The following is a 25523-nucleotide window of genomic DNA, read 5'->3' on the forward strand; positions in this document are numbered from 1 at the left end:
ATATATAAAGAATGTATATCCAGAGAATACATACAGAATGTATATCCAGAGAATACATACAGAATGTATATCCAGAGAATATATACAGAATGTATATCCAGAGAATGTATATCCAGAGAACGTATAGCGAATGTATATCCAGAGAACGTATAGAGAACGTATAGAGAACGTATAGAGAACGTATAGAGAACGTATAGAGAACGTATAGAGAACGTATAGAGAACGTATAGAGAACGTATAGAGAACGTATAGAGAACGTATAGAGAACGTATAGAGAACGTATAGAGAACGTATAGAGAACGTATAGAGAACGTATAGAGAACGTATAGAGAACGTATAGAAAACGTATAGAGAACGTATAGAGAACGTATAGAGAACGTATAGAGAACGTATAGAGAACGTATAGAGAATTTAGATCTAGAGAATGTACAGTACAGACCAAAAGTTTGGACACACCTTCTCATTCAAAGAGTTCTCTTTATTTTCATGACTCTAAAAATTGCAGATTCACATTGAAGGCATCAAAACTATGAATTAACACATGTGGAATGAAATACTTAAAACAGTGTGAAACAACTGAAAATATGTCTTATATTCTAGGTTCTTCAAAGTAGCCACCTTTTGCTTTGATTACTGCTTTGCACACTCTTGGCATTCTCTTGATGAGCTTTAAGAGGTAGTCACCGGAAATGGTTTTCCAACAGTCTTGAAGGAGTTCCCAGAGATGCTTAGCACTTGTTGGCCCTTTTGCCTTTACTCTGCGGTCCAGCTCACCCCAAATCATCTCGATTGGGTTCAGGTCTGGTGACTGTGGAAGCCAGGTCATCTGGTGTAGCACCCCATCACTCTCCTTCTTAGTCAAATAGCTCTTACACAGCCTGGAGGTGTGTTTGGGGTCATTGTCCTGTTGAAAAATAAATGATGGTCCAACTAAACGCAAACCGGATGGAATAGCGCGCCGCTGCAAGATGCTGTGGTAGCCATGCTGGTTCTGTTTGCCTTCAATTTTTAATAAATCCCCAACAGTGTCACCAGCAAAGCACCCCCACACCATCACACCTCCTCCTCCATGCTTCACGATGGAAACCCGGCATGCAGAGTCCATCTGTTCACCTTTTCTCCACCGCACAAAGACACGGTGGTTGGATCCAAAGATCTCAAATTTGGACTCATCAGACCAAAGCACAGATTTGAACTGTTCTAATGTCCATTCCTTGTGTTCTTTAGCCCAAACACGTCTCTTCTGCTTGTTGCCTGTCCTTAGCAGTGGTTTCCTAGCAGCTATTTTACCATGAAGGCTGCTGTACAAAGTCTCCTCTTAACAGTTGTTCTAGAGATGAGAAGGGGTGTCCAAACTTTTGGTTTGTACTGTATATCCAGAGAGCGTATATCCAGAGAGCGTATAGAGAATGTATATCTAGCAGGTGGCTGACAAGGAGACAATAGATCAGTAAGCATATCTTCAGAAGCAGCTCATGAAGGCACAGATTGTGTATAAGCGTGACGATTGCAAAACTGCCGGCATGAAAAAGTGACAATTTGTGTATATTAATTTGGCATAAATTTATATCACATAAGCTGGAGATAAAATGCAATAACAGAAATTTACAGTAAAAAATGAGAACAGCGGGTACTGGTACAAGTCACACACAGCTGCTGGTTCTTCGCTTAGTTTCTGAGTATATTGAGATGTTTCAATAGGTTTTTCAGATAGGCCTCCTTCTTGCATTAAACAAAGAGGAAAGGGTTTGGCACGCTACAAAGGTAAAACTTGACTACATGGTAAGGAAAGGCTACAACCTGTATTTTGGCTGCAGAATAGGAGATCAGGACAGGAGTTGGGCTCCACACGTAGACTATTCTAGATGTCATCACATCTTACCCTGTGGTTGTATGCCATCTGGGCCTTTGGCAGTCCTAATGATCTGGAGAGGGCCAACCGAAATACACTCCCAATTGGTATTTCGGCACGGTGCCTCCATTAGGAAAGGAGTTTCAAGGAAGAAGTGGACTTTACAGTATCCAAATCTTCCATCTGCGATACACGCCGTACCACATACAGAAGAACTGCCGGCTCCAAAACATTTTCAGACTAGTCAAGTGAGGAAGAAGAGGGCTCTTGGTGTCATGAAGCATCTTCCTTCTCACAACCCAGACTTTGTCAGCAACTGAACATCAGCTTGTAAATCAAAGTGAACTGAACGATCTTGTTATCTTGTGATCTTGTTAAAGATTTAGATCTTCCCAAGAGTTATGCGGGCGTCACACAAAACGCTCTATCGCGCGATGCATCGTCGGGGTCACGGTTTTCATGACGCACATCAGGCATCGCTTGCGACGTCGTTTCATGCGACACCTATGAGCGACGCAGAATCGCTCACAAATTGTGAGTCGTGTACTCGTCGCTTATTTTTAAAAAATTGTTTATTTTTTAATGGCGCCGGTTGTTTATTGTACCCGGGGCAGCACACATCACTCCGTGTGACACCCCAGGAACGATGAACACAGCTTACCTGCGTCCCGCGGCTCCCGCTGGCAATGCGGAAGGAAGGAGGTGGGCGGGATGTTTACGTCCCACTCATCTCCGCCCCTCCGCTTCTATTGGCCGGCCGCTGTGTGACATCGCTGTGACGCCGAACGTCCCTCCCCCTTCAGGAAGTGGATGTTCACCTCCCACAGAGAGGTCGCTCAGCAGGTAAGTACGTGTGACGGCGGTTTAACGACTGTGTGCCACGGGCAACTAATTGCCCATGACGCACAAACCACAGGGGTGGGTACGATCGATCGTGCAATCGCAGGATAGATCGTACCGTGTGACGCCCACATAAGGTTGATTTCCACCAGGAGATTCCACTGGTGATCTACAGGAGTGGAATCTCCTAGCGGCCGATGTTCGGATTTCTTTGTTCCACAACCTTTATACATATCTTGTCCAATACTTCTCCATGGAGGGCAATTTTGTGGAATGCAACATCAACAGTTTAGTAGAAGCTCTCAGTCGTAATCAAGAGGAACGGAGGCTCTTCATCGATTCGTCGAAAACAAGTCTAAAAGCAGCTTGCTGCATAATGGCAACGTGCCACTTTCAATGCCAGTTGGCTACACAATAATACTCCAGAGGAGTATTGCAGCTTAAAGTCTCCTCACCCCTGGCATGCTGGAATGGTGTCAGTCTCTGCAAGAAGAATAACTTTCCCGTTGGACCCCACTATAGCTTCTCATACAGCCAGATCAGATCTCATACTTTGCACTGACGAGGGATAACAATCCTGAAACACCGTGTCTGCAAATTGAGGTTCTGATCTGGCATAAATCCTAAGTCATATGACAAGGCTCATTAAAGAGTCCCTTTTGACTTTTATGATTGCTACCTCCAATAGGTGGCGCTAGAGTTTGTCTACTTCCTCCCTGAAGAGACAATTTGCATATTCTCAGGGTTAATCAGGATAATAATGCAGCTCCTTCCTCTAGATACAGATATCACTGCTCCACCTGCTCTCTACACCAAAGTTTTAGTAGACAACCACATTCTCAAATTGTAGTAAAATTGTACAAAGTGTTGAGGACCCAATTTTCCTCAATTTTAACACACAACATGTTCCGCCACTTTGGACACAAATAGCATCCGGACACTCAGCCTATTAAGTCGCTATACAGTGGAACCTCACTTTACGAGTAACTTGGTGTGCACGAGCAAAGTTTGCTGTAAATTTATAACTCAGTTTACGAGCAAGCTTTGGTCTACGAGCAAAGTACCGCACACACTTCCGGTTCCGTACGCACAAAAATATTATGCTCACATATCCTCCATTCAATCGCCGACCTCATACCTGGTTCTTGTAGTCCGCCGGTATGTGGATTCGGTATCCATTGCGAGTGATTGGGAAGCACAGTGGCAGCTTCTCTATGGAAGCGCGCTGACCAATCAGTCGTGTTGAAACCACACGTCGCCAAAGTGGGAGAGCCTGCCACCGACCAAGGACGTTGCTGGCGCAGCCAGATAGTCAAGAGGAGGCTGCCTTAGTGGCAGCGGCTCCTCCGTTCTTCTGAGGACGCGGTTTCGCGCGCCAGTTGGGTTTACGATCCTTGGCTGAGGTAGTGGACGAAGCTGAGGGCTTAGAGGATGACCAGTTAGAGGAACGAAAGGAACGAAACCTCGACTGGTTCCTGCCCTGGACAGGTTTCCTGGTTTTAGTTTGTGGCAAGGAAGTACTCTTTCCGCCAGTAGCTTCCTTAATAATTTCATCCAGTTGTTCACCGAACAGCCGGGACCCAGCAAAGGGGAGCCCAGCAAGGAACTTCTTAGAAGAAGCGTCTGCTTTCCACTCTCGAAGCCACAAGATCCTGCGGATCGCGAGAGAATTAGCGGAAGCCACCGCCGTGCGGTGAGAAGCCTCCAGAATGGCAGACATGGCGTAGGATGAAAAAGCCGAAGCCTGGGAGGTTAAGGCAACCGTCTCGGGTATAGAGTCCCTGGCGAGGGAATGTATCTCCGCCAGAGAGGCAGAGACTGCCTTAAGAGCCCACACTGCTGCAAAAGACGGGGAGAACGAGGCTCCTGCCGCCTCATATACAGATTTGGCCAGAAGGTCAACCTGGCGGTCAGTGGGATCCTTAAGAGAGGTGCCATCGGCCACAGATACGACTGTCCGGGCTGAGATTCTAGACACCAGAGGGTCAACCTTTGGGGACTGAGACCACTCCTTAACCACCTCTGGTGGAAAGGGAAAACGGTCATCAGAACTACGCTTTGGAAAGCGTTTGTCAGGACAGGCCCTGGGCTTGGTAACAGTGGCCTGAAAACTGGAGTGGTTAAAAAACGTACTCCTAGCTCTCTTAGGAGAGGTAAACTGGTGTATTTCTACCAGAGAGGCTTGTTCCTCTGACACTGGTGGATTGAGGTTCAGTACGGAGTTAATGGATGCAATCAAGTCACTAACATCCGCATCACCCTCAGATAAGTCAATGGGGTACATAGAGGTAGCGTCTGAGCCCACAGTAAAAGTATCCTCCTCGCCTTGCACCTCAGCTCGTGAATCAGAGCCGTGGGACGAGGAAGGAGAAGGGTCCCTGCGTCTCCGTTTAGGAGGACGGGGTCCTAAAACCTGCTCTGAGAGCTCTGCAGAGCTCGGAGCAGCAGAGGCGCCCTGAGAAGGGGGCTGATGCATGGTCAGCAGAGTCCGGGAAAGCTGTCCCATGGAGTCGGCAAAAGACTGGGAAATAGCTCTGGAAAAAGATGCTACCCAAGCCGGGGGTTCAGCCACCGGGGCCGGAGCAGCCGGAGGGACCCCTGAGGAGGCTCCAGGCTGAGGCACCACCATGTTAGAGCAGGCATCACAATGTGGATATGTGCTCGGTTCTTGCAGAATGAGCTGACATGCAGTGCATATAGCGTACAGCTTAGCAGCTTTCTTGCTCTTAGTGACAGACATGCTGCTGAGGTGGAGGCTCTGCAGTAAATAATACACTCCTGTAGAATGACCCCCTGAGAGTGTATAATAAAGCCCACAACCAGAGGTTGTGGCTTACCAGACCGTGTGTGCCCTCCGGATTCCACAGCTCGGACCCCCAGTGAAGCGTCTGCTTTCTAGGATGCAGCAGCTGCAGCAGCCAGCGCCGATCAGTGTGAAAACGCTGATAAAATGGCGCTGGAGTGAGGAGGGGGGTCGGGGATTAGCCCAGGAGCGGGAAACCGGAGGGCCAAGGAGAGATACAGGGGAGGGAAACATCTCCTAAGAGAGGAGTGTCCTCCCCTCTGCTGAACGGCCGGTGGGCGGCGCCACACTGTTCCCCTGCATGAATTATGCAGGGGAAGCTGAAAACGAAACTAGGCCGCAACTGAAGCCGGGGCCTAGATTTTTACATGCGGCCGACGAGCAGGCACCGTCGGCGCGGTTCTCAGGAAAAACCCAGAGAACCGGCCGGAATTCACAGCAAAGTCAAAAGACACACTCTCCCCTTAATAAATGTACCCGGGACCCCTGAAAAACGTCTCAATACTTAGCTTGGAGACGCAGGGCCAAGTCCCTGGGGGGGGGGTTAAACGCTCCGTCCGACAGGAACCTGACAGGGCTGCGGATGGAGACCGGTCTCCTGCAAGGCAGAAAGAACCGTGATGGCTCCCACTTCAAGCCAGAGCCACAGGGGATGGTGAAGGAGCGCGGCATGTGAAGGCTCCAGCCTTGTAAAGTCAACCTTAACAGCACCGCCGACACAGTGGGGTGAGAAGGGACATGCCGGGAGTCCAGACTGGACCCGCTTTTCTTCCATATCTTTGAAATCAAAAATCTTAAAAATTAAAAATCAGAGAATGCATGTGTGTGTATGACCTCCTGAACACAAAGCATTGAACTGGTTAGCTTGTCATCCAGGGGGTGTATATAGCCCGGAGGGAGGAGCTACACGTTTGAGTGTAGTACTTTGTGTGTCCTCCGGAGGCAGTAGCTATACACCCATGGTCTGGGTCTCCCATAAGGAACGATGAAGAAATATATAAAGAATGTATATCCAGAGAATACATACAGAATGTATATCCAGAGAATACATACAGAATGTATATCCAGAGAATATATACAGAATGTATATCCAGAGAATGTATATCCAGAGAACGTATAGCGAATGTATATCCAGAGAACGTATAGAGAACGTATAGAGAACGTATAGAGAACGTATAGAGAACGTATAGAGAACGTATAGAGAACGTATAGAGAACGTATAGAGAACGTATAGAGAACGTATAGAGAACGTATAGAGAACGTATAGAGAACGTATAGAGAACGTATAGAGAACGTATAGAGAACGTATAGAGAACGTATAGAGAACGTATAGAGAACGTATAGAAAACGTATAGAGAACGTATAGAGAACGTATAGAGAACGTATAGAGAACGTATAGAGAACGTATAGAGAATTTAGATCTAGAGAATGTACAGTACAGACCAAAAGTTTGGACACACCTTCTCATTCAAAGAGTTCTCTTTATTTTCATGACTCTAAAAATTGCAGATTCACATTGAAGGCATCAAAACTATGAATTAACACATGTGGAATGAAATACTTAAAACAGTGTGAAACAACTGAAAATATGTCTTATATTCTAGGTTCTTCAAAGTAGCCACCTTTTGCTTTGATTACTGCTTTGCACACTCTTGGCATTCTCTTGATGAGCTTTAAGAGGTAGTCACCGGAAATGGTTTTCCAACAGTCTTGAAGGAGTTCCCAGAGATGCTTAGCACTTGTTGGCCCTTTTGCCTTTACTCTGCGGTCCAGCTCACCCCAAATCATCTCGATTGGGTTCAGGTCTGGTGACTGTGGAAGCCAGGTCATCTGGTGTAGCACCCCATCACTCTCCTTCTTAGTCAAATAGCTCTTACACAGCCTGGAGGTGTGTTTGGGGTCATTGTCCTGTTGAAAAATAAATGATGGTCCAACTAAACGCAAACCGGATGGAATAGCGCGCCGCTGCAAGATGCTGTGGTAGCCATGCTGGTTCTGTTTGCCTTCAATTTTTAATAAATCCCCAACAGTGTCACCAGCAAAGCACCCCCACACCATCACACCTCCTCCTCCATGCTTCACGATGGAAACCCGGCATGCAGAGTCCATCTGTTCACCTTTTCTCCACCGCACAAAGACACGGTGGTTGGATCCAAAGATCTCAAATTTGGACTCATCAGACCAAAGCACAGATTTGAACTGTTCTAATGTCCATTCCTTGTGTTCTTTAGCCCAAACACGTCTCTTCTGCTTGTTGCCTGTCCTTAGCAGTGGTTTCCTAGCAGCTATTTTACCATGAAGGCTGCTGTACAAAGTCTCCTCTTAACAGTTGTTCTAGAGATGAGAAGGGGTGTCCAAACTTTTGGTTTGTACTGTATATCCAGAGAACGTATATCCAGAGAGCGTATAGAGAATGTATATCTAGCAGGTGGCTGACAAGGAGACAATAGATCAGTAAGCATATCTTCAGAAGCAGCTCATGAAGGCACAGATTGTGTATAAGCGTGACGATTGCAAAACTGCCGGCATGAAAAAGTGACAATTTGTGTATATTAATTTGGCATAAATTTATATCACATAAGCTGGAGATAAAATGCAATAACAGAAATTTACAGTAAAAAATGAGAACAGCGGGTACTGGTACAAGTCACACACAGCTGCTGGTTCTTCGCTTAGTTTCTGAGTATATTGAGATGTTTCAATAGGTTTTTCAGATAGGCCTCCTTCTTGCATTAAACAAAGAGGAAAGGGTTTGGCACGCTACAAAGGTAAAACTTGACTACATGGTAAGGAAAGGCTACAACCTGTATTTTGGCTGCAGAATAGGAGATCAGGACAGGAGTTGGGCTCCACACGTAGACTATTCTAGATGTCATCACATCTTACCCTGTGGTTGTATGCCATCTGGGCCTTTGGCAGTCCTAATGATCTGGAGAGGGCCAACCGAAATACACTCCCAATTGGTATTTCGGCACGGTGCCTCCATTAGGAAAGGAGTTTCAAGGAAGAAGTGGACTTTACAGTATCCAAATCTTCCATCTGCGATACACGCCGTACCACATACAGAAGAACTGCCGGCTCCAAAACATTTTCAGACTAGTCAAGTGAGGAAGAAGAGGGCTCTTGGTGTCATGAAGCATCTTCCTTCTCACAACCCAGACTTTGTCAGCAACTGAACATCAGCTTGTAAATCAAAGTGAACTGAACGATCTTGTTATCTTGTGATCTTGTTAAAGATTTAGATCTTCCCAAGAGTTATGCGGGCGTCACACAAAACGCTCTATCGCGCGATGCATCGTCGGGGTCACGGTTTTCATGACGCACATCAGGCATCGCTTGCGACGTCGTTTCATGCGACACCTATGAGCGACGCAGAATCGCTCACAAATTGTGAGTCGTGTACTCGTCGCTTATTTTTAAAAAATTGTTTATTTTTTAATGGCGCCGGTTGTTTATTGTACCCGGGGCAGCACACATCACTCCGTGTGACACCCCAGGAACGATGAACACAGCTTACCTGCGTCCCGCGGCTCCCGCTGGCAATGCGGAAGGAAGGAGGTGGGCGGGATGTTTACGTCCCACTCATCTCCGCCCCTCCGCTTCTATTGGCCGGCCGCTGTGTGACATCGCTGTGACGCCGAACGTCCCTCCCCCTTCAGGAAGTGGATGTTCACCTCCCACAGAGAGGTCGCTCAGCAGGTAAGTACGTGTGACGGCGGTTTAACGACTGTGTGCCACGGGCAACTAATTGCCCATGACGCACAAACCACAGGGGTGGGTACGATCGATCGTGCAATCGCAGGATAGATCGTACCGTGTGACGCCCACATAAGGTTGATTTCCACCAGGAGATTCCACTGGTGATCTACAGGAGTGGAATCTCCTAGCGGCCGATGTTCGGATTTCTTTGTTCCACAACCTTTATACATATCTTGTCCAATACTTCTCCATGGAGGGCAATTTTGTGGAATGCAACATCAACAGTTTAGTAGAAGCTCTCAGTCGTAATCAAGAGGAACGGAGGCTCTTCATCGATTCGTCGAAAACAAGTCTAAAAGCAGCTTGCTGCATAATGGCAACGTGCCACTTTCAATGCCAGTTGGCTACACAATAATACTCCAGAGGAGTATTGCAGCTTAAAGTCTCCTCACCCCTGGCATGCTGGAATGGTGTCAGTCTCTGCAAGAAGAATAACTTTCCCGTTGGACCCCACTATAGCTTCTCATACAGCCAGATCAGATCTCATACTTTGCACTGACGAGGGATAACAATCCTGAAACACCGTGTCTGCAAATTGAGGTTCTGATCTGGCATAAATCCTAAGTCATATGACAAGGCTCATTAAAGAGTCCCTTTTGACTTTTATGATTGCTACCTCCAATAGGTGGCGCTAGAGTTTGTCTACTTCCTCCCTGAAGAGACAATTTGCATATTCTCAGGGTTAATCAGGATAATAATGCAGCTCCTTCCTCTAGATACAGATATCACTGCTCCACCTGCTCTCTACACCAAAGTTTTAGTAGACAACCACATTCTCAAATTGTAGTAAAATTGTACAAAGTGTTGAGGACCCAATTTTCCTCAATTTTAACACACAACATGTTCCGCCACTTTGGACACAAATAGCATCCGGACACTCAGCCTATTAAGTCGCTATACAGTGGAACCTCACTTTACGAGTAACTTGGTGTGCACGAGCAAAGTTTGCTGTAAATTTATAACTCAGTTTACGAGCAAGCTTTGGTCTACGAGCAAAGTACCGCACACACTTCCGGTTCCGTACGCACAAAAATATTATGCTCACATATCCTCCATTCAATCGCCGACCTCATACCTGGTTCTTGTAGTCCGCCGGTATGTGGATTCGGTATCCATTGCGAGTGATTGGGAAGCACAGTGGCAGCTTCTCTATGGAAGCGCGCTGACCAATCAGTCACTGACATCAGTGCGCTGGCCAATCAGAGGCAAGCGGCTCATGCCAATGACGACAGCCCTTGCATCGGCCGCCATGGTTACCGGCGGAGTGCAAGAACCAGGCCGGCAAGGGATTGGAGGATAAATGAGCATAATGTGCGCACGTGTGTCTGTGCATGTGTGTGTGCGCATGTTTGTGCATGTGTGGAATGGCACAATAGGGGACCAGGATGGGACATGCTACAAGTTGTGGAAGGAATTGTCTGCGTTCCAATGATTTCCCATGGGAAATCTTGCTTTTCTAGACGAGTAACTTGATTCACAAGCACACTCCCAGACCGGATTGCTTTCGTAAACCAAGGTTCCATGGTATATTCAGGGACACAAGAGGGAGCTGTTTTGCATACCTGCTGATGGCTTGCTCCTCATCCGTAATTCCGGTCTCTCTGAACGTCCGGTTTGACTCCTCCAGACTCAGTGCGATGGCTCTCTGCAGGTCATCCTTATCGTCACCAGTTAGGTCAATCACATCTACAAATGAAGAAAGCGTTTTGTTGAAGACGAACACCATTTTTCATATATTCTGCACCTTTATATACAAAGTTATAGACGGACAACCACGTATCTACTGTGACACTTTACATTTGCAGCTTCTGATTTATTGCCAATCTGTCATTTCCTCCCCTCCTTGGCTGGTGTTGCTCCCTGCCTGCGCCATGCACGCTGCTGTACACAGCATGGCTGCAGCCTCTCCTGTGCCTACACCTTGTATCTGTGTCTTCATGATAAAACTAGCTGTAGTACCCGGGCGTTGCCTGGGATAGTAACGGGCTGTCGGGCTCACTCTACCTCTGGGGATGGCTCTACCTCTGAGGCTGTCTCTTTGCCCGGGCTGTCTCTCTGTCTTCACCACCAACATCATATTCCCTCACACATAAGCTTCTTATACGAACAGTTTATTTTGTTCCTATAGCAACCAATGACCGTTTCCATTAATAGAATGTAGCTCACACCTCCATTCAGTTTAATGGAGGCATGTTTTTTGGAGAGTAACTGTAAAGCGCAGGGTTACATTTTCCAGTGAAAAAGTCTATGACGTTCCCTAAGTCACATGGGGCGTCTGTGCAAAATTTTGTGATTGTAAATGCGACGGTGCGGATTCCTTTTGCGGACACACACACACACACACACACACACACACACACACACACACACACACACACCGCTTTATATATTAGATGATCCATATACAGTCATATGAAAACGTCTGGGCACCCCTATTAATGTTAACCTTTTTTCTTTATAACAATTTGGGTTTTTGAAACAGCTATTTCAGTTTCATATATCTAATAACTGATGGACTGAGTAATATTTGTGGATTGAAATGAGGTTTATTGTACTAACAGAAAATGTGCAATCCGCATTTAAACAAAATTTGACCGGTGCAAAAGTATGGGCACCCTTATCAATTTCTTGATTTGAACACTCCTAACTACTTTTTACTGACTTACTAAAGCACTAAATTGGTTCTGTAACCTCATTGAGCTTTGAACTTCATAGGCAGGTGTATCCAATCATGAGAAAAGGTATTTAAGGTGGCCACTTGCAAGTTGTTCTCCTATTTGAATCTCCTATGAAGAGTGGCATCATGGGCTCCTCAAAACAACTCTCAAATGATCTGAAAACAAAGATTATTCAACATAGTTCAGGGGAAGGATACAAAAAGTTGTCTCAGAGATTTAACCTGTCAGTTTCCACTGTGAGGAACATAGTAAGGAAATGGAAGAACACAGGTACAGTTCTTGTTATGCCCAGAAGTGGCAGGCCAAGAAAAATATCAGAAAGGCAGAGAAGAAGAATGGTGAGAACAGTCAAGGACAATCCACAGACCACCTCCAAAGACCTGCAGCTTCATCTTGCTGCAGATGGCGTCACTGTGCACCGGTCAACAATACAGCGCACGTTGCACAAGGAGAAGCTGTATGGGAGAGTGATGCGAAAGAAGCCGTTTCTGCAAGCACGCCACAAACAGAGTCGCCTGAGGTATGCAAAAGCACATTTGGACAAGCCAGTTACATTTTGGAAGAAGGTCCTGTGGACTGATGAAACAAAGATTGAGTTGTTTGGTCATACAAAAAGGCGTTATGCATGGAGGCAAAAAAACACGGCATTCCAAGAAAAGCACTTGCTACCCACAGTAAAATTTGGTGGAGGTTCCATCATGCTTTGGGGCTGTGTGGCCAATGCCAGCACCGGGAATCTTGTTAAAGTTGAGGGTCGCATGGATTCAACTCAGTATCAGCAGATTCTTGACAATAATGTGCAAGAATCAGTGACGAAGTTGAAATTACGCAGGGGACGGATATTTCAGCAAGACAATGATCCAAAACACCGCTCCAAATCTACTCAGGCATTCATGCAGAGGAACAATTACAATGTTCTGGAATGGCCATCCCAGTCCCCAGACCTGAATATCATTGAACATCTGTGGGATGATTTGAAGCGTGCTGTCCATGCTCGGCGACCATCAAACTTAACTGAACTGGAATTGTTTTGTAAACAGGAATGGTCAAATATACCTTCATCCAGGATCCAGGAACTCATTAAAAGCTACAGGAAGCGACTAGAGGCTGTTATTTTTGCAAAACGAGAATCTACAAAATATTAATGTCACTTTTATGTTGAGGTGCCGGTCAAATTTTGTTTAAATGCGGATTGCACATTTTCTGTTAGTACAATAAACCTCATTTCAATTCAGAAATATTACTCAGTACATCAGTTATTAGATATATGAAACAGAAATAGCGGTTGCAAAAACCCAAATTGTTATGAAGAAAAAAGGTTAACATTAATCGGGGTGCCCAAACTTTTTCATATGACTGTAGCCCCTGACATGTTATCTGGCCACTATTATCATGCTGTACTTATCAGAGCAACTGTGGACAGACATTTTCTACACTCAAGCTGGAGGATTGAAACAGTATTATACTTAAAAAAAATAAATAAATAAAGTATAATATGAAAAAATCCCAATACCACTGTAATGGGGGTTAGATTAGAAAGGTGTGGGTAGGAGATCAAGGACCTATTTAAAGCATATCAATTATGCAGCGCTGGGGTCCTGGGTTCAAATCCCACCAAGGACAACATCTGCAAGGAGTTTGTATGTTCTCCCCGTGTTTGCATGGGTTTACTCCGGGTACTCCAAAGACATACAGATAGGGAATCTAGATTGTGAGCCCCAATGGGGACAGTGTTGCTAATGTATATAAAGTGCTGTGGAATTAATTGCGCTATATAAATGAATAAATGAATACATTAATTACCAGATAACAAAAAGGAAATGCATACATGGTTAACCAGAACTCAAACCAGATGAGGCTGTTGTACTTACTGTGACAATCCATGTCAGAATGACTGTTTATGCATTTTGAGATTTTTAACTCAATTTCCACCCACATAATAATAATAATACGTTTTATTTTTATAGCGCCAACATATTCCGCAGCGCTTTACAACATAAGCCAATTGACAGCTCCTCAGCGTCCCTCCTCACCGTTGCAACTGAAATCTCACACTGCTCAATACAAGCTGCAGATTTTACTCAAATCTACTTACAAATCAAATCTACAGCAAGCAGCCCAGTAACTGACACATCACAGGTATCAGGGTCTCCGATTACTGTAAGTGACAAATTCCCTTTAAAAAAAAAAAAAGGGTGGTCCCATAAGTACAATCTCTGCCCGTATGCACTACATGGCCATGGAGGAGAGCGCCCACTGCCTGGGATTTATTGCTCACATTTTATATGGTCATCCAGGACCGTCCGTCTTACAATGTTACTTAATTCTTAGTAACGCCAGGAGCCGGAGCACTAAGATTAAAGGGTCTGTCAGTAATAAGACAATACAAGCTATAAATCTTATCGTAACGGGAGGACACAATTACTAGTGGTTGGGTGGGAGGCAGTAACGTTAACAATCAGGACACACATGTGCCGCCATTATGATGTATGTATCCCCAGAACAAGTAGCAGCTCGTCGTGGCAGAACCAGTCCCAGGGTGGATAATTACAGAGCGAGGCGGCCTGATGGTGCAGATATGTGACCTCATGTAAGTGGAGGCAGGTCTCGGCCTGCACCGGCTCCGGATAGTGGTGAGGTCAATGATACGACGCACACTTGTGTACATGAGCAGGATGCTCCCGCTCTCATACAGACGAGGTTCCCAGGCCTCGGAGCAGTAAACATCCTGGATACATCACGAGTAAGGAGCGATCTCCGAGCAGCTGCGGGGATTGTGCAGCCAGAAAGTGACCGTCCATAATAATGGTCAACAAGAAGAGCAAGGCCGGAGCCACCACTGCAAGAGGAGATTTATAGGAGGAGAAATCAACAACTCCTCACAAATAATATCCCACCATCCTTGTCTACAGCTACAACGACTGTGTTTGATAATCTATAAACTAACCAAAGGTGGTATCACGCTGCAGGGATGTGTCCTGTCCCCCACCATTTCCACATGTATGTTTGGTAGATTATTAAGGAGATTAAAAGTAGATTAACCCCCTTTCCCAAAATTATATGCATTAGTAAATCCAGCGTTGGGAACCTTGTTTGCTGCAGGTTCAAGAGCTGAGCCTGCATTATTGCTAACAGATCACTGCTATGTTATTCAGCCATTACCTACCTCTTAAAGAAACAAGGGGATGGTGGGGGGTACGCACCAGTACATAACACTATCGGCCACCCAGCAATGCGATGGCAAGGTGCCAATGGGTTGCTTTGGCAGTCAGGGATAAGAGCTGAAGGCCACCACTCCTGTTATTACGATACTCGGAAGCCCAGCCTGTCGCAGAGCTTCATAGGAGACTGTGATTTTGCTATGTACTACTGTAGTATTGCAGAAGACAATGAGAGGTTCAAGGTGGGGGGCAGGCACCGTTACATGCCACTATGGCCACACAGCAATGCAATGGCAGGGTGCTAATGAGTTGCTATGGCAGGAGTCAGCTGAAGACCCTCACTCCTGTCATTACTATACTCTGAAGTCCAGCCTGTTGCAGAGCTTCATAGGAGACTGTGATTTTTGCTATGTACTACTGTAGTATTGCAGAAGACAATCAGAGGTTCAAGGTGGGGGGCAGGCACCGTTACATCATGCGACTACAAGCCACCCAGCAATGCGATGGCAGTGTGCCAATGGGTTGCTATGGCAGTCAGGGGTAAGAGCTCAAGACCACCACTCCTGTCATTATGATACTCTGATGTCCAGCCTGTGGAAAAGCTTTATAGGAGACTGATTTTTGCTATATATTTCTGTAGTATTGCAGAAGACAATGAGAGGATCAAGGTGGAGGGGGGGCACGTACTAATCCATGCAACTATCGGCCACACAGCAATGCGATGGCAGGGTGCCAATGGGTTGCTATAACGCACGTTGACAATAGACCAAATGTATTAAAAGGAGCTCTCCACTACTAGGACAACCCCTTCTGATTCCACTGGTTTCCCTCCCCCCAGTTAAAATAAAAGACCCTGTACTCCCATCCCATTCTGGCACTGTTAAAGCATTGTAGGTCATCGCGGTTGGGGTTATTGTGACAACAAGCCCCTCACCCAATCACCGCCGGCTTCTCTCTCCCCCCTTCAGACCAAATGAGCAATCAACACTAAGTGAATGATAGCCATGGCGTTACTTCCAGTTGATTAACTCATTTAGTCCAAAGGAGGGGAGAAAAGCCGGCGGTGATTGGACGCGAGGCTCGAGTGAGGTCGCAATGTCACATGAGCCACGAACCTCGGTTACCGAGAGCACAGGAACGGCACCAGAGAAGGAGGAGAGTACAGTCTTATTTTAACTGGGGGAAACTAGGGAAATTAGAAGGCGTTGTCTTCGCAGTGGACAAGCCCTTTAAGAGGCGCACAGCTTATAAATTTGGAGCATCTCAGTCAACTCCTAACACAGAATCTGAAAACTACGACTATTAGGGGCCGGCAAAGACTTTCACAATATAGTTTGCACCAATTTCGGTCAGTCTTAAATACACGATGTGTATGACTTGCCCTTCACAGTCCAAACTCTACAATTTGCCGGATAAGTTGCACAAGTGTCACGTGACCAGGGTCGCCACCTAGCCTCGGTCCACTTACTGGTGTCCGCCTGGCTGCCCACGCTGATGTAGCGGTCATTGTTGGGGATGGCGGTCTGGTAGTAGTTCGCTTCTTCTGGCTGAGGGAGCTTAGCATTATTTGCAGTGAGAAATGCGACAGCTAACTCCAGATTCCCATTGCTCTCCTGGAAAATAAAAAAAGAACCAAATTAATAAAATTAAATTGGGGAAGAAAAAAAATACACAAAGCCACAAAAACCACATGTGCATAGATACCACACACTTCCCTTTACATGGTTTTTTCTTCTATATGTATTAATACTGCATAATTTATCAACTCCTTAAAGCACACCGGGTGGTGTATGGGCCCAATAGAAAGTCTATGAGATGGTTCTCCACCGTGCTCAGGCTCACACGTCCTATGGTCCCGCACGTCATCACTGGAGGTCTTCAAGACCACTTGATCTAATTCCCTACACCTAAAGTTGTAGAGCCCACTCAGAGCTATGCTTCTTGTAACGGTTATACATTTACACTGTATAGTGGAGCAGGGAGACATGATCTCCCCGCACTACCGCGCTCCCCTCCACAGACCACAGGTCGCTCTCAGGTCTGCCGTGTACAGAACAGCAGGGAGACTGCCGGACAAGCTGGGACTCAGAGTGCCCGCCGCAACAACATCAATGCCTTGGTCCTGTCTGCTGGTGGACTCCTCAGGATCCATGGGTAGGCAAGTAGAAGATTTATTATTTTATTTTGCTCGTGTGGACAGAAAACAGGGGGCAGTAGTAGTGGGGGGGGGGGGGCGAAGGCTATAGTGGGCAGTCACACCGCGGGGGGGGATGGAGGCTACAGTGGGCAGTCACACCGCGGGGGAGGGGGGGGGGGGGCGGAGGCTACAGTGGGCAGTCACAGTGGGGGGGGGGGGCGGAGGCTACCGTGGGCCGTCACACAGTGGGGGAGGCGGAGGCTACCCTGGGCTGTCACACAGTGGGGAGGTGGAGGCTACCCTGGGCCGTCACACAGTGGGGAGGTGGAGGCTACCGTGGGCCGTCGCACAGTGGGGGGTGGAGGCTACCGTGGGCCGTCACATAGTAGGGGGCAGAGGCTACAGAGAGCTGTCACACAGTGGGCGGAGGCTACTGTGGGCCGTCACACAGTGGGAGTGGGCGAGTGTGGTGCTCATCATGCTATGTATAGGGAGCTGTGTATCATTCTGTGTATATGGGAACTGAGGGGGGCATCATGCTGTGTTAAGGGGATTTATATATGTGGGGATCCAGGAGACATTATTAAAATGTTAAAGGGAACCTGTCAGGTGCAAAATGCACCTAGAACCACGAGCAGTTCTGGGTGTATATTGCTAATCCCTGCCTAACCATCCCTGTATACACTAGCATAGATAGAGATCTTAAAAAAAATATTTCTAAAGATCTTTTATCTTATGCTAATGAGCGCAGGGACTAGTCCACCCTCTTGGCATGGCAGCACGCCCATAGGGCCCCACAGGGGTGTACTAACATACTATATATTGCAACATCACCAGCGGTGCCGCGTGTACCTGTGTTCCCTGTGACCGCTGATCAGAAGTTCCAGCACTTCCGGTCATGCGCAGTAGACCTCTCTGAAGCCGGGACTCATACACCTGGCTTCATACTGTGCATGAACGGAAGTGCCCGGCATTCAGAAGCAGTTACAGTGAACACAGGTATGCGCGGCAATGCTGGTGATGCTAAATTGAAAAGCATGTTAGCACGCTCTTGTGGGCGTGCCAGCATGCTAAGAGGGCGGCTAGTCGGGGAATAGAACGCCCTTGGGACTAGTCCCTGCGCTCATTAGCATAAAATGAAAGATCTTTAGAAACACTTTTTCTAAAGATCTCTTTATCTATGCTAGTGTATACAGGGACGGTTAGGCAGGGATTAGCAATATGCACCAGATCTGCTCAAGGCTCTGGGTGGATATTGCACCTGACAGGTTCCCTTCAAGTAGGTTCCCATGTTGCAGATTTTCTGTACCTAAAAATGCATCTCTTGGCAGGAAAAAAAAAATGCGTGTTTTTTGATACATTGAGATAAAGACATCGCTGGGAAAAACGCAGAAAGTGACGTCAATTTTTTGGTGCAGTTTTTTTCTGCAACAAATTATGCAGGATTCTCAGACTTTGCTGGGATTTTCCCTTGCATATTAATTAAAATCTGCAAAAAAAAAAAAAAAAACAATGAGCGTGGGCACACGAAGAATCTTCAGTGTTGTAGGGGCGCCGAGTGTATTGCGAGTGTGAAATGGATACACTGGGGGCGCTATTACTTTATAGGAGGCAAAATATGTTTTCTAGGAACATAGAGAAACAACCAAGGTCGGGTGCCTCCCCTTTAATGAGGGCTCGCAGGCCAAGCCGGCATGATTCCCTATACATTTCGGCTTGAACATGTACCTACTGACTAGTTAAATCCCGCTGTCAATCTCTGAGAGGGAGATTAAACGTGTGTCGGCAGGGAGCGCGTCATTCTCCACTCCCATAGACATCCCGTAATGCGATCATGCAATGACTGGTTGTCATGACAACCAGTGGTCAGCTGATAACCCGTGTCTGTAATGATGTACTCCCTGACTTTTCAAAAAAAAAAGTTTTCAGCAGTCTTGTTATCATCAGAGGCTGGACTACAATGACAGGTAACCTCTATAGACAATGACCTATGCACATCAATAGATGATTCAATGCAACAGATCGGTCAGATCCTGACCCTTTCCAGCTATGTACAGGTATTATTTCCTGCTACCACAGAAAGTTATGGCTAGGTTCCCACCTTGCGTTTTTGCTCCTTTTTTTTTTTCTTTTCCAAATTAATAGCGGTTTGGTTTTTTTGGTTTTTTTTTACAGTTCCTGCAAAAGCTATGAGATTTCAGAAATTTCTTTTACACATTTGCTTTTTTTTCCTGACTGATTTGGAAAGCTGCAGCATGTCAATTTTTTCAGCATTTTTTTCACCATGAAAATCCACGAGAAAGTGCAAAAACACTGCAAAAAAACAACTGTGCGTTTTTGCTGAATATAACTAATTTTATTAAAGGGAACCTGTCACCAGATTTGGCCAATATAAGCTGCAGCCACCACCAGTGGGCTCTTATATACAGTGTTCTAGAATATTGAACCCAGGCCGCTCTAGGGAGCCGTTCCAGTCCGATGGGTGTTGCTGCTCTACGGTCCGGCTCCTCCTCTCTGCGGCGATCGTCGTCCTCCTCCTAAGGCCCATGCGCATGAGGTTTCCTACGCCATCCACACAGGCCGGCATGGAGGTCCTGATCAGGCGCAATCTGATCTTCCCTGCTCAGGGCAGATCAAAGTGTGAAGGTAGCCTGGGCTATAGGTCGTTTGTTCAAATATAATAAGATAATCTGTGTATGTAAATAATCAAAATATAGATGTAGTTGTATAATTATCGGTGTGTCTATATGGCAATCGCACAGACGCCATAATATGATTCTAAACTGTATATTCAAAAAAGGGTTAACCAAGGACGAGTGAACAGGTGTATAAATAATGAACAGTGAAGTCCTTAGTGAAAGTTTTATCAGTGATTTCACACAAAGAACGAATGTTCTAACTAGATAATCAGACCAGAATAATGAGAGAATTTTATAACTATGGTTTTCTCACAGATGAATTTAGGGATGCAATGTGTGGGATCATCACTCCCTGTTCTTGTTTCAAGGTCAAAGTCGAATGTTGTATGGTATAATCACAAGTTTTTATAATATACGAGCCAGATTCCTATACTGGCTCAAAGAGTGAACACGTTGTCTGTGGCCATTGCTTCTGAGTTATCTATTATATCTGTACAGATAGCTAATTTGGACCCGTCCTTTGGATTTGCCCTGAACAAAGACTCCATTAGCAGTCTTACCCAAATTTCTCCCTTGACAAAAGTATTGTACAAGGGGCTGATGATAAGTGTTTGTGATCATTTTTTGTTTCTATGGTAACGAATGTTACATCACATGAAAGCCTTGTCTAATACATGTTTTCAAAATTTTGTGTTTATTGCTTATAGCAGCAGTGTTCTACGCACGCGGGAAAACAAAATGGAGAAGTCAACGAAGCAACAGAGGAGTGATAAAATTCTTGTTTCTGCAAGGAAAGCCTGCAAAGGATATCCATGGTGATATGTCGCAGACATTGGTGGATCAATGCCCTTCATATTCCACAGTTAAGAACTGGGTCACCAAATTTAAAACTGGCCACTTCAGCACCAATGATGAGGAACGTCCTGGACGAGCGAGAGTGGTTGTTGTTCCAGAGATCGTCGATGCTGTGCACAACCTCATACTAGAGACTCAACGAATTTCAGCTAAAGCAATAGCAGACATCATGGGGAGTTCCCGTGAACGTGTTCATTATCCATGAACATTCGGACATGAGGAAGCGATCTGCAAAGTGGGTCCCCAAATGTTTCACAAGAGATCAGAGAAGCATGCGAGTGAAAACTTCCCGGTCCATTTTTCAGCGTTTCCGGATTGATAAGAACTTCCTGGATTGACTGGTCACTATGGATGAGACCTGGATTTATTTGTATGACCCTGAAAACAAGGAGCAGTCAAAAGAGTAGAGGCACAGTGGTTCTCCTCATCCAAAGAAGTTCAGGGTGCAAAAATCAGCCACTAAGGTGATGGCGTCTGTGTTCTGGGATAAGTACGGCGTGCTGCTAGTGGACTACCTTCAAAAGGGTTCCTCCATCAATGCAAGGTATTACATTGAACTTTTGGACCAATCGAAGACAGCTCTGAAGGCCAAAAGGTGCGGCAAGCTGTCCAAAGGTATCTTGTTCCTGCAAGACAACGTCTCCGCTCATACTGCACAAGCGACCACATCAAAACTGGTAGAGCTGGACTTCCAGCTGGGTGACCTCCACCTTACTCACCAGATCTAGCTCCCATCTGATTCCAAATCTGAGGAAACACCTCAAAAGGTACCAAATTTCACACCATTTCTGATTTCCTGGCTGCTACGGATGCCGGGTTTGAGGCACAATGGGATTCCTTCTTTTTGCTAGGCTTTCAGAACTTGGAATACCCATGTAAGAAGTGTGTTGAAATCAGTGGAGAGTATGTGGAATAAAGGTAAAGCTTCATCATCCTAGCTCGTTTCTTTCAGGGTAAAGCCAAAGGCTTAGCAGCCTCTTGTAGTGCACATGCATGGCCGGTCTTTAACCTTTCCTCATGCCTGCGCATTACAATACTTTGATCTGACCTGAGCAATGCACTTCAAAGTGTGCCTGATCTGGAGTGCAATCCCCGGCATGTGTGGATGATGCAGGACGTGGCATTCACACGGGCCCAGAAGAAGCAGGACAGAGATCGCTGCAGAGAGGATGCGTCGGACCGGAGAGCAGCTACACCCATCGGACCGGACCGCCCCCTAGGTGAGTATTATAAAAGTGTTTTTTCCTTTTTACAGAGTGGCCTGGGCTCTTATATACAGTATTCTGGAATGCTGTATATAAGAGCTCAGTGGTGGTGGCCGCAACTTACAGTTGCTAAATCTGGTGAGAGGATCCCTTTAAACATCTGCTGTATACAAATGACACACAATAGGCTGCAACACCTGTTTTGTTTTTTTTTTTTTTGTTTTTTTTTTTAAGCAGCAGCTTTTCTGCCAAGAGAGGTTTTGCCTGTAGTAAAAAAAAGAAGCAAAAAAACAACAACAACATGTGAACAAAGCTTAAGGCTGTGTGCACACTGGGCATTTGGCTGCAGAAAATAAAAAAAAAATAAACATTTTGCATGATTTTTCCATGCATTCTGGAGTGGACAATTGCTGAAAGAATTGACACGCTGCAATTTATTTTCTGATGCAAATCTGTAAGGGGAGAAAAATTAAAAAAAAAAATAAAAAAAAAAGCAAACTTCTATAACTGTTACTTGCTTATATATGATCCTCCTGAATTGTAAAGCGCTGCGGAATATGTTGGTGCTATATAAAGATTAATATTATTAACGTGTGCACGACACTAAGATTCTCATTCACTTTGCATGCGGATTTGTGACAAAGCTGCACTCAAAAACGCGGTGTGTGCACCCAGCTTCAGTCTCAAAGCCCCTGTTGCCAGTGTGGAAATTGCAAGATTTCTAATTTTTAACACAGATTGTGACATGGAAAGAAAAAACATTGCCCAAATGTGTTAATTGTTATGCAGATAAGCTCTTTATAATCCGTGGTCTGTCTACAGGACAAAGTCCCTTTAAATAGCAAATACACAGCATTTAGCTGCTCACATACTCCTGGAATCCAGAAGAAAACATTCACCGTCATTCCTGGGAGCCGCAGATCGCACATTTATCACCCGGCCCCTCCACACCCTGCATTGTTCCCTACATACCTAATACCCTGCACTGCTGCCAAGTTGTAGGACCGGCCCTGACCTCCTCCCTCCGCTCCGCAGCCTCATCACACAAATGTCACCGCCATTATATCATCCATTGAGGATCTCGGGCAGCTCTACAGCGTCGGATCAATACCAAGCACCACCCTGCCAGCTCACATCCCGAGCAAACAAGAAAGAGGCATGTCACTCCACATCCAAAAATAATCCCAGGGAGACTCCGTGTAACCTCCACACTAAATACATGTGACCGCCTGACACAGAATAGGTGATAAATGGAGGCCTGACCACTGGGACCTTTAGGGTAAGTTCACACAGTGCGTTTTTCGCGGCCTTTTTTCGCGTTTTTCAGGTGCGTTTTTGGCCTAAAAACTGCAGGACTTTGCTTCCCCAGCAAAGTCTAGGAGTTTTCATTTTTGCTGTCCGCACACAACTTTTTTTTAAAGCTGCGTTTTTGAGCATAAAAAAAAAAAATTGGACATGTCAATTTTTTCCTGCGTTTTTCTGCGTTTTCCCCTCATGCAATGCATTGGAAAAACGCAGCAAAACGCAGAGATCAAAAACGTAGCAAAACGCAGCCAAAAACGCACCAAATCGCGATAAAAACGCATGCGTTTTTGTGCGTTTTTAGCGGCCAAAAACGCTGCGTCAAAAAAACGCAGCGTGTGCACATAGCCTTAGAGACCATGAGAATAGGTCCTCTGTGCAGAAGCAGTGACACACTGGGCCCAAAAGACACACAGGGCCCAAAAGACACACAGGGCCCAAAAGACACACAGGGCCCAAAAGACAGGCGTTTTGGTGGCCACAGGGTGCAGCATTGTGGTGAACACAAGACTGCAGTATGTGGATATACCCTAATGTGCCGTATTAATATAAAAAAAAAAATTGGAATTTCCCAGATAGTCCTTCAAAAGTAATACTGCCTCCTCCCCGCCACCCCTGCACAGGTGGTAGGTGGTGCAACGCGGTGACGTCTGTCCCAGGATGCTAATATCTTGTAGGTGAACAGGACGTAGAGCGGTGGAGCCGTTGGGACCTTACTCTACTACCGGATCCAATTGTATCGGCATCATGGTGACAATGCTCAACGTGGCGCTCGTCTTGTGCTCCGTTCATACATGAGCCCCACCACTCCAGTCCGGCACTCATGAAAGCAGTGGGCTAAAGATAGGCAATGGGGCAAATTTACTAAATGGGTAATTTATCCTCTAGCTGTTATTAACAGGAGTAGCAAAATCTTCCTAGACACATAGTATCACCACTCACGCTGGAATACATGGAAAGGCAGCGTCTGCCAGAGAATTAGCAATCTGGGGTGTCCTGATCGGGGGCGCCCCATCTGTGACTGCCAGTTGTCCTAATAGTCTATATATAGAATGAGGGTCTAATAAGAACCAGCCGTTAAGACGGAATTCACACTGTGAAACTGTTGTAACAACGCAACTTTTTGGTGTGATTTTGGAAAGTCATGGCAAAAAAAATTATTATTAAAAAAATGTATCGCAAGTTTGCAAATTGTTCATGAAGAATAATAATGTAATAAAATTACTTGTGATAAAGTTATTTTGCTCAGGACTGTATCACCAAACTTGTGTTAAAGGGAACCTGTCAGGTATAATATGCTCCTAGAACCACGAGCAGGCCCTGTCCCTGTATACACTAGCATAGATACTTTTTCTAAAGATCTCTTTATCTATGTATATCTAAAGATCCTTCATTATATGCTAATGAGCGAGAGGACTAGTCGTGAGGGCGTTCCTTCCCCCGAGTAGTCTGCCCTCTTAGCATGCCCACAGGGGGGTGCTAACATTCTATTCAATGCAGCATCTCTAGCAATGATGCTCATACTTGTGTCCGCGATGAACGCTGAGATGATTGTCCCGGCACTTCTGGTCATGTGCACTAGACTTGTCTGAAGCCAGGATGCGTACACCCTCATACTGCGCATGACTGGAAGTGCTGGGACAATCAGCTTCAGTGTTCACCGTGGACACAGGTACGAGCCTCACCGCTAGGGACGCTGCATTGATTAGAATGTTAGCACCCCCTGTGGGCATACTAACATGCCAAGAGGACAGACTAGTCATGGGATAGAACGCCCTTGCGACTAGTCCCCGTGCTCATTAGCATAAGAAAGAATCCTTAGAAACATCTTTAGAAAAAGTCTCTTTTTATGCTACTTGAGGAGCTACTGATAAGTCTTTGGCTTTACCCAGAAAGAAACAAGATAGCATGATGAAGCCTTACATTTATTCCACATACTCTCCACTGATGTCAACACACTTCTTACATCGGTATTCCAAGTTCTGGTCGCTTAGCAAACAGAATGATTTCGGTTTTGCCTCAAACTAGGAATCTGTAGCAGCCATGGCATCAGAAATGGGGTGACATTTGGTACCCTTGAGGTATTTCTTCAGGTATGGAAACAGATGATAGTTGGGGGGACCTAGATGTGGTGAATAGGGTGGGTGGTCACCAGCTGGAAGCCCAGCTCTGCCTGTTTTGCCGTGGTCGCTTGTGCAGTGTCAGCGGAGGCATTGTCTTGCAGGAACAAGATTCCTTTGGACAGCTTGCCGGGCCTTTTGGCCTTCAGACCTGCCTTCAATTTGTCCAAAA

The 25523-nt window shown here is 45.8% G+C and overlaps 1 protein-coding gene across 2 annotated transcripts in view; it reads right to left on the reverse strand.

Annotated features, from left to right (window-relative positions):
- USP25 (ubiquitin specific peptidase 25) overlaps positions 1–25523 on the reverse strand; it is a 274636-nt gene that overhangs the window by 217243 nt on the left and 31870 nt on the right. For both annotated transcript variants that reach the window (XM_075335070.1, XM_075335071.1), the window contains exons 3-4: positions 16562–16706; positions 10817–10940 (exon numbers count right to left, since the gene is read on the reverse strand). In XM_075335070.1, coding sequence (XP_075191185.1) covers positions 10817–10940; positions 16562–16706 — 269 coding nt within the window. The remainder of the gene's footprint in view (positions 1–10816; positions 10941–16561; positions 16707–25523) is intronic.

Source organism: Anomaloglossus baeobatrachus, chromosome 2, assembly GCF_048569485.1.
Source record: "Anomaloglossus baeobatrachus isolate aAnoBae1 chromosome 2, aAnoBae1.hap1, whole genome shotgun sequence".
In the NCBI taxonomy this organism is placed as follows: Eukaryota; Metazoa; Chordata; class Amphibia; order Anura; family Aromobatidae; genus Anomaloglossus; species Anomaloglossus baeobatrachus.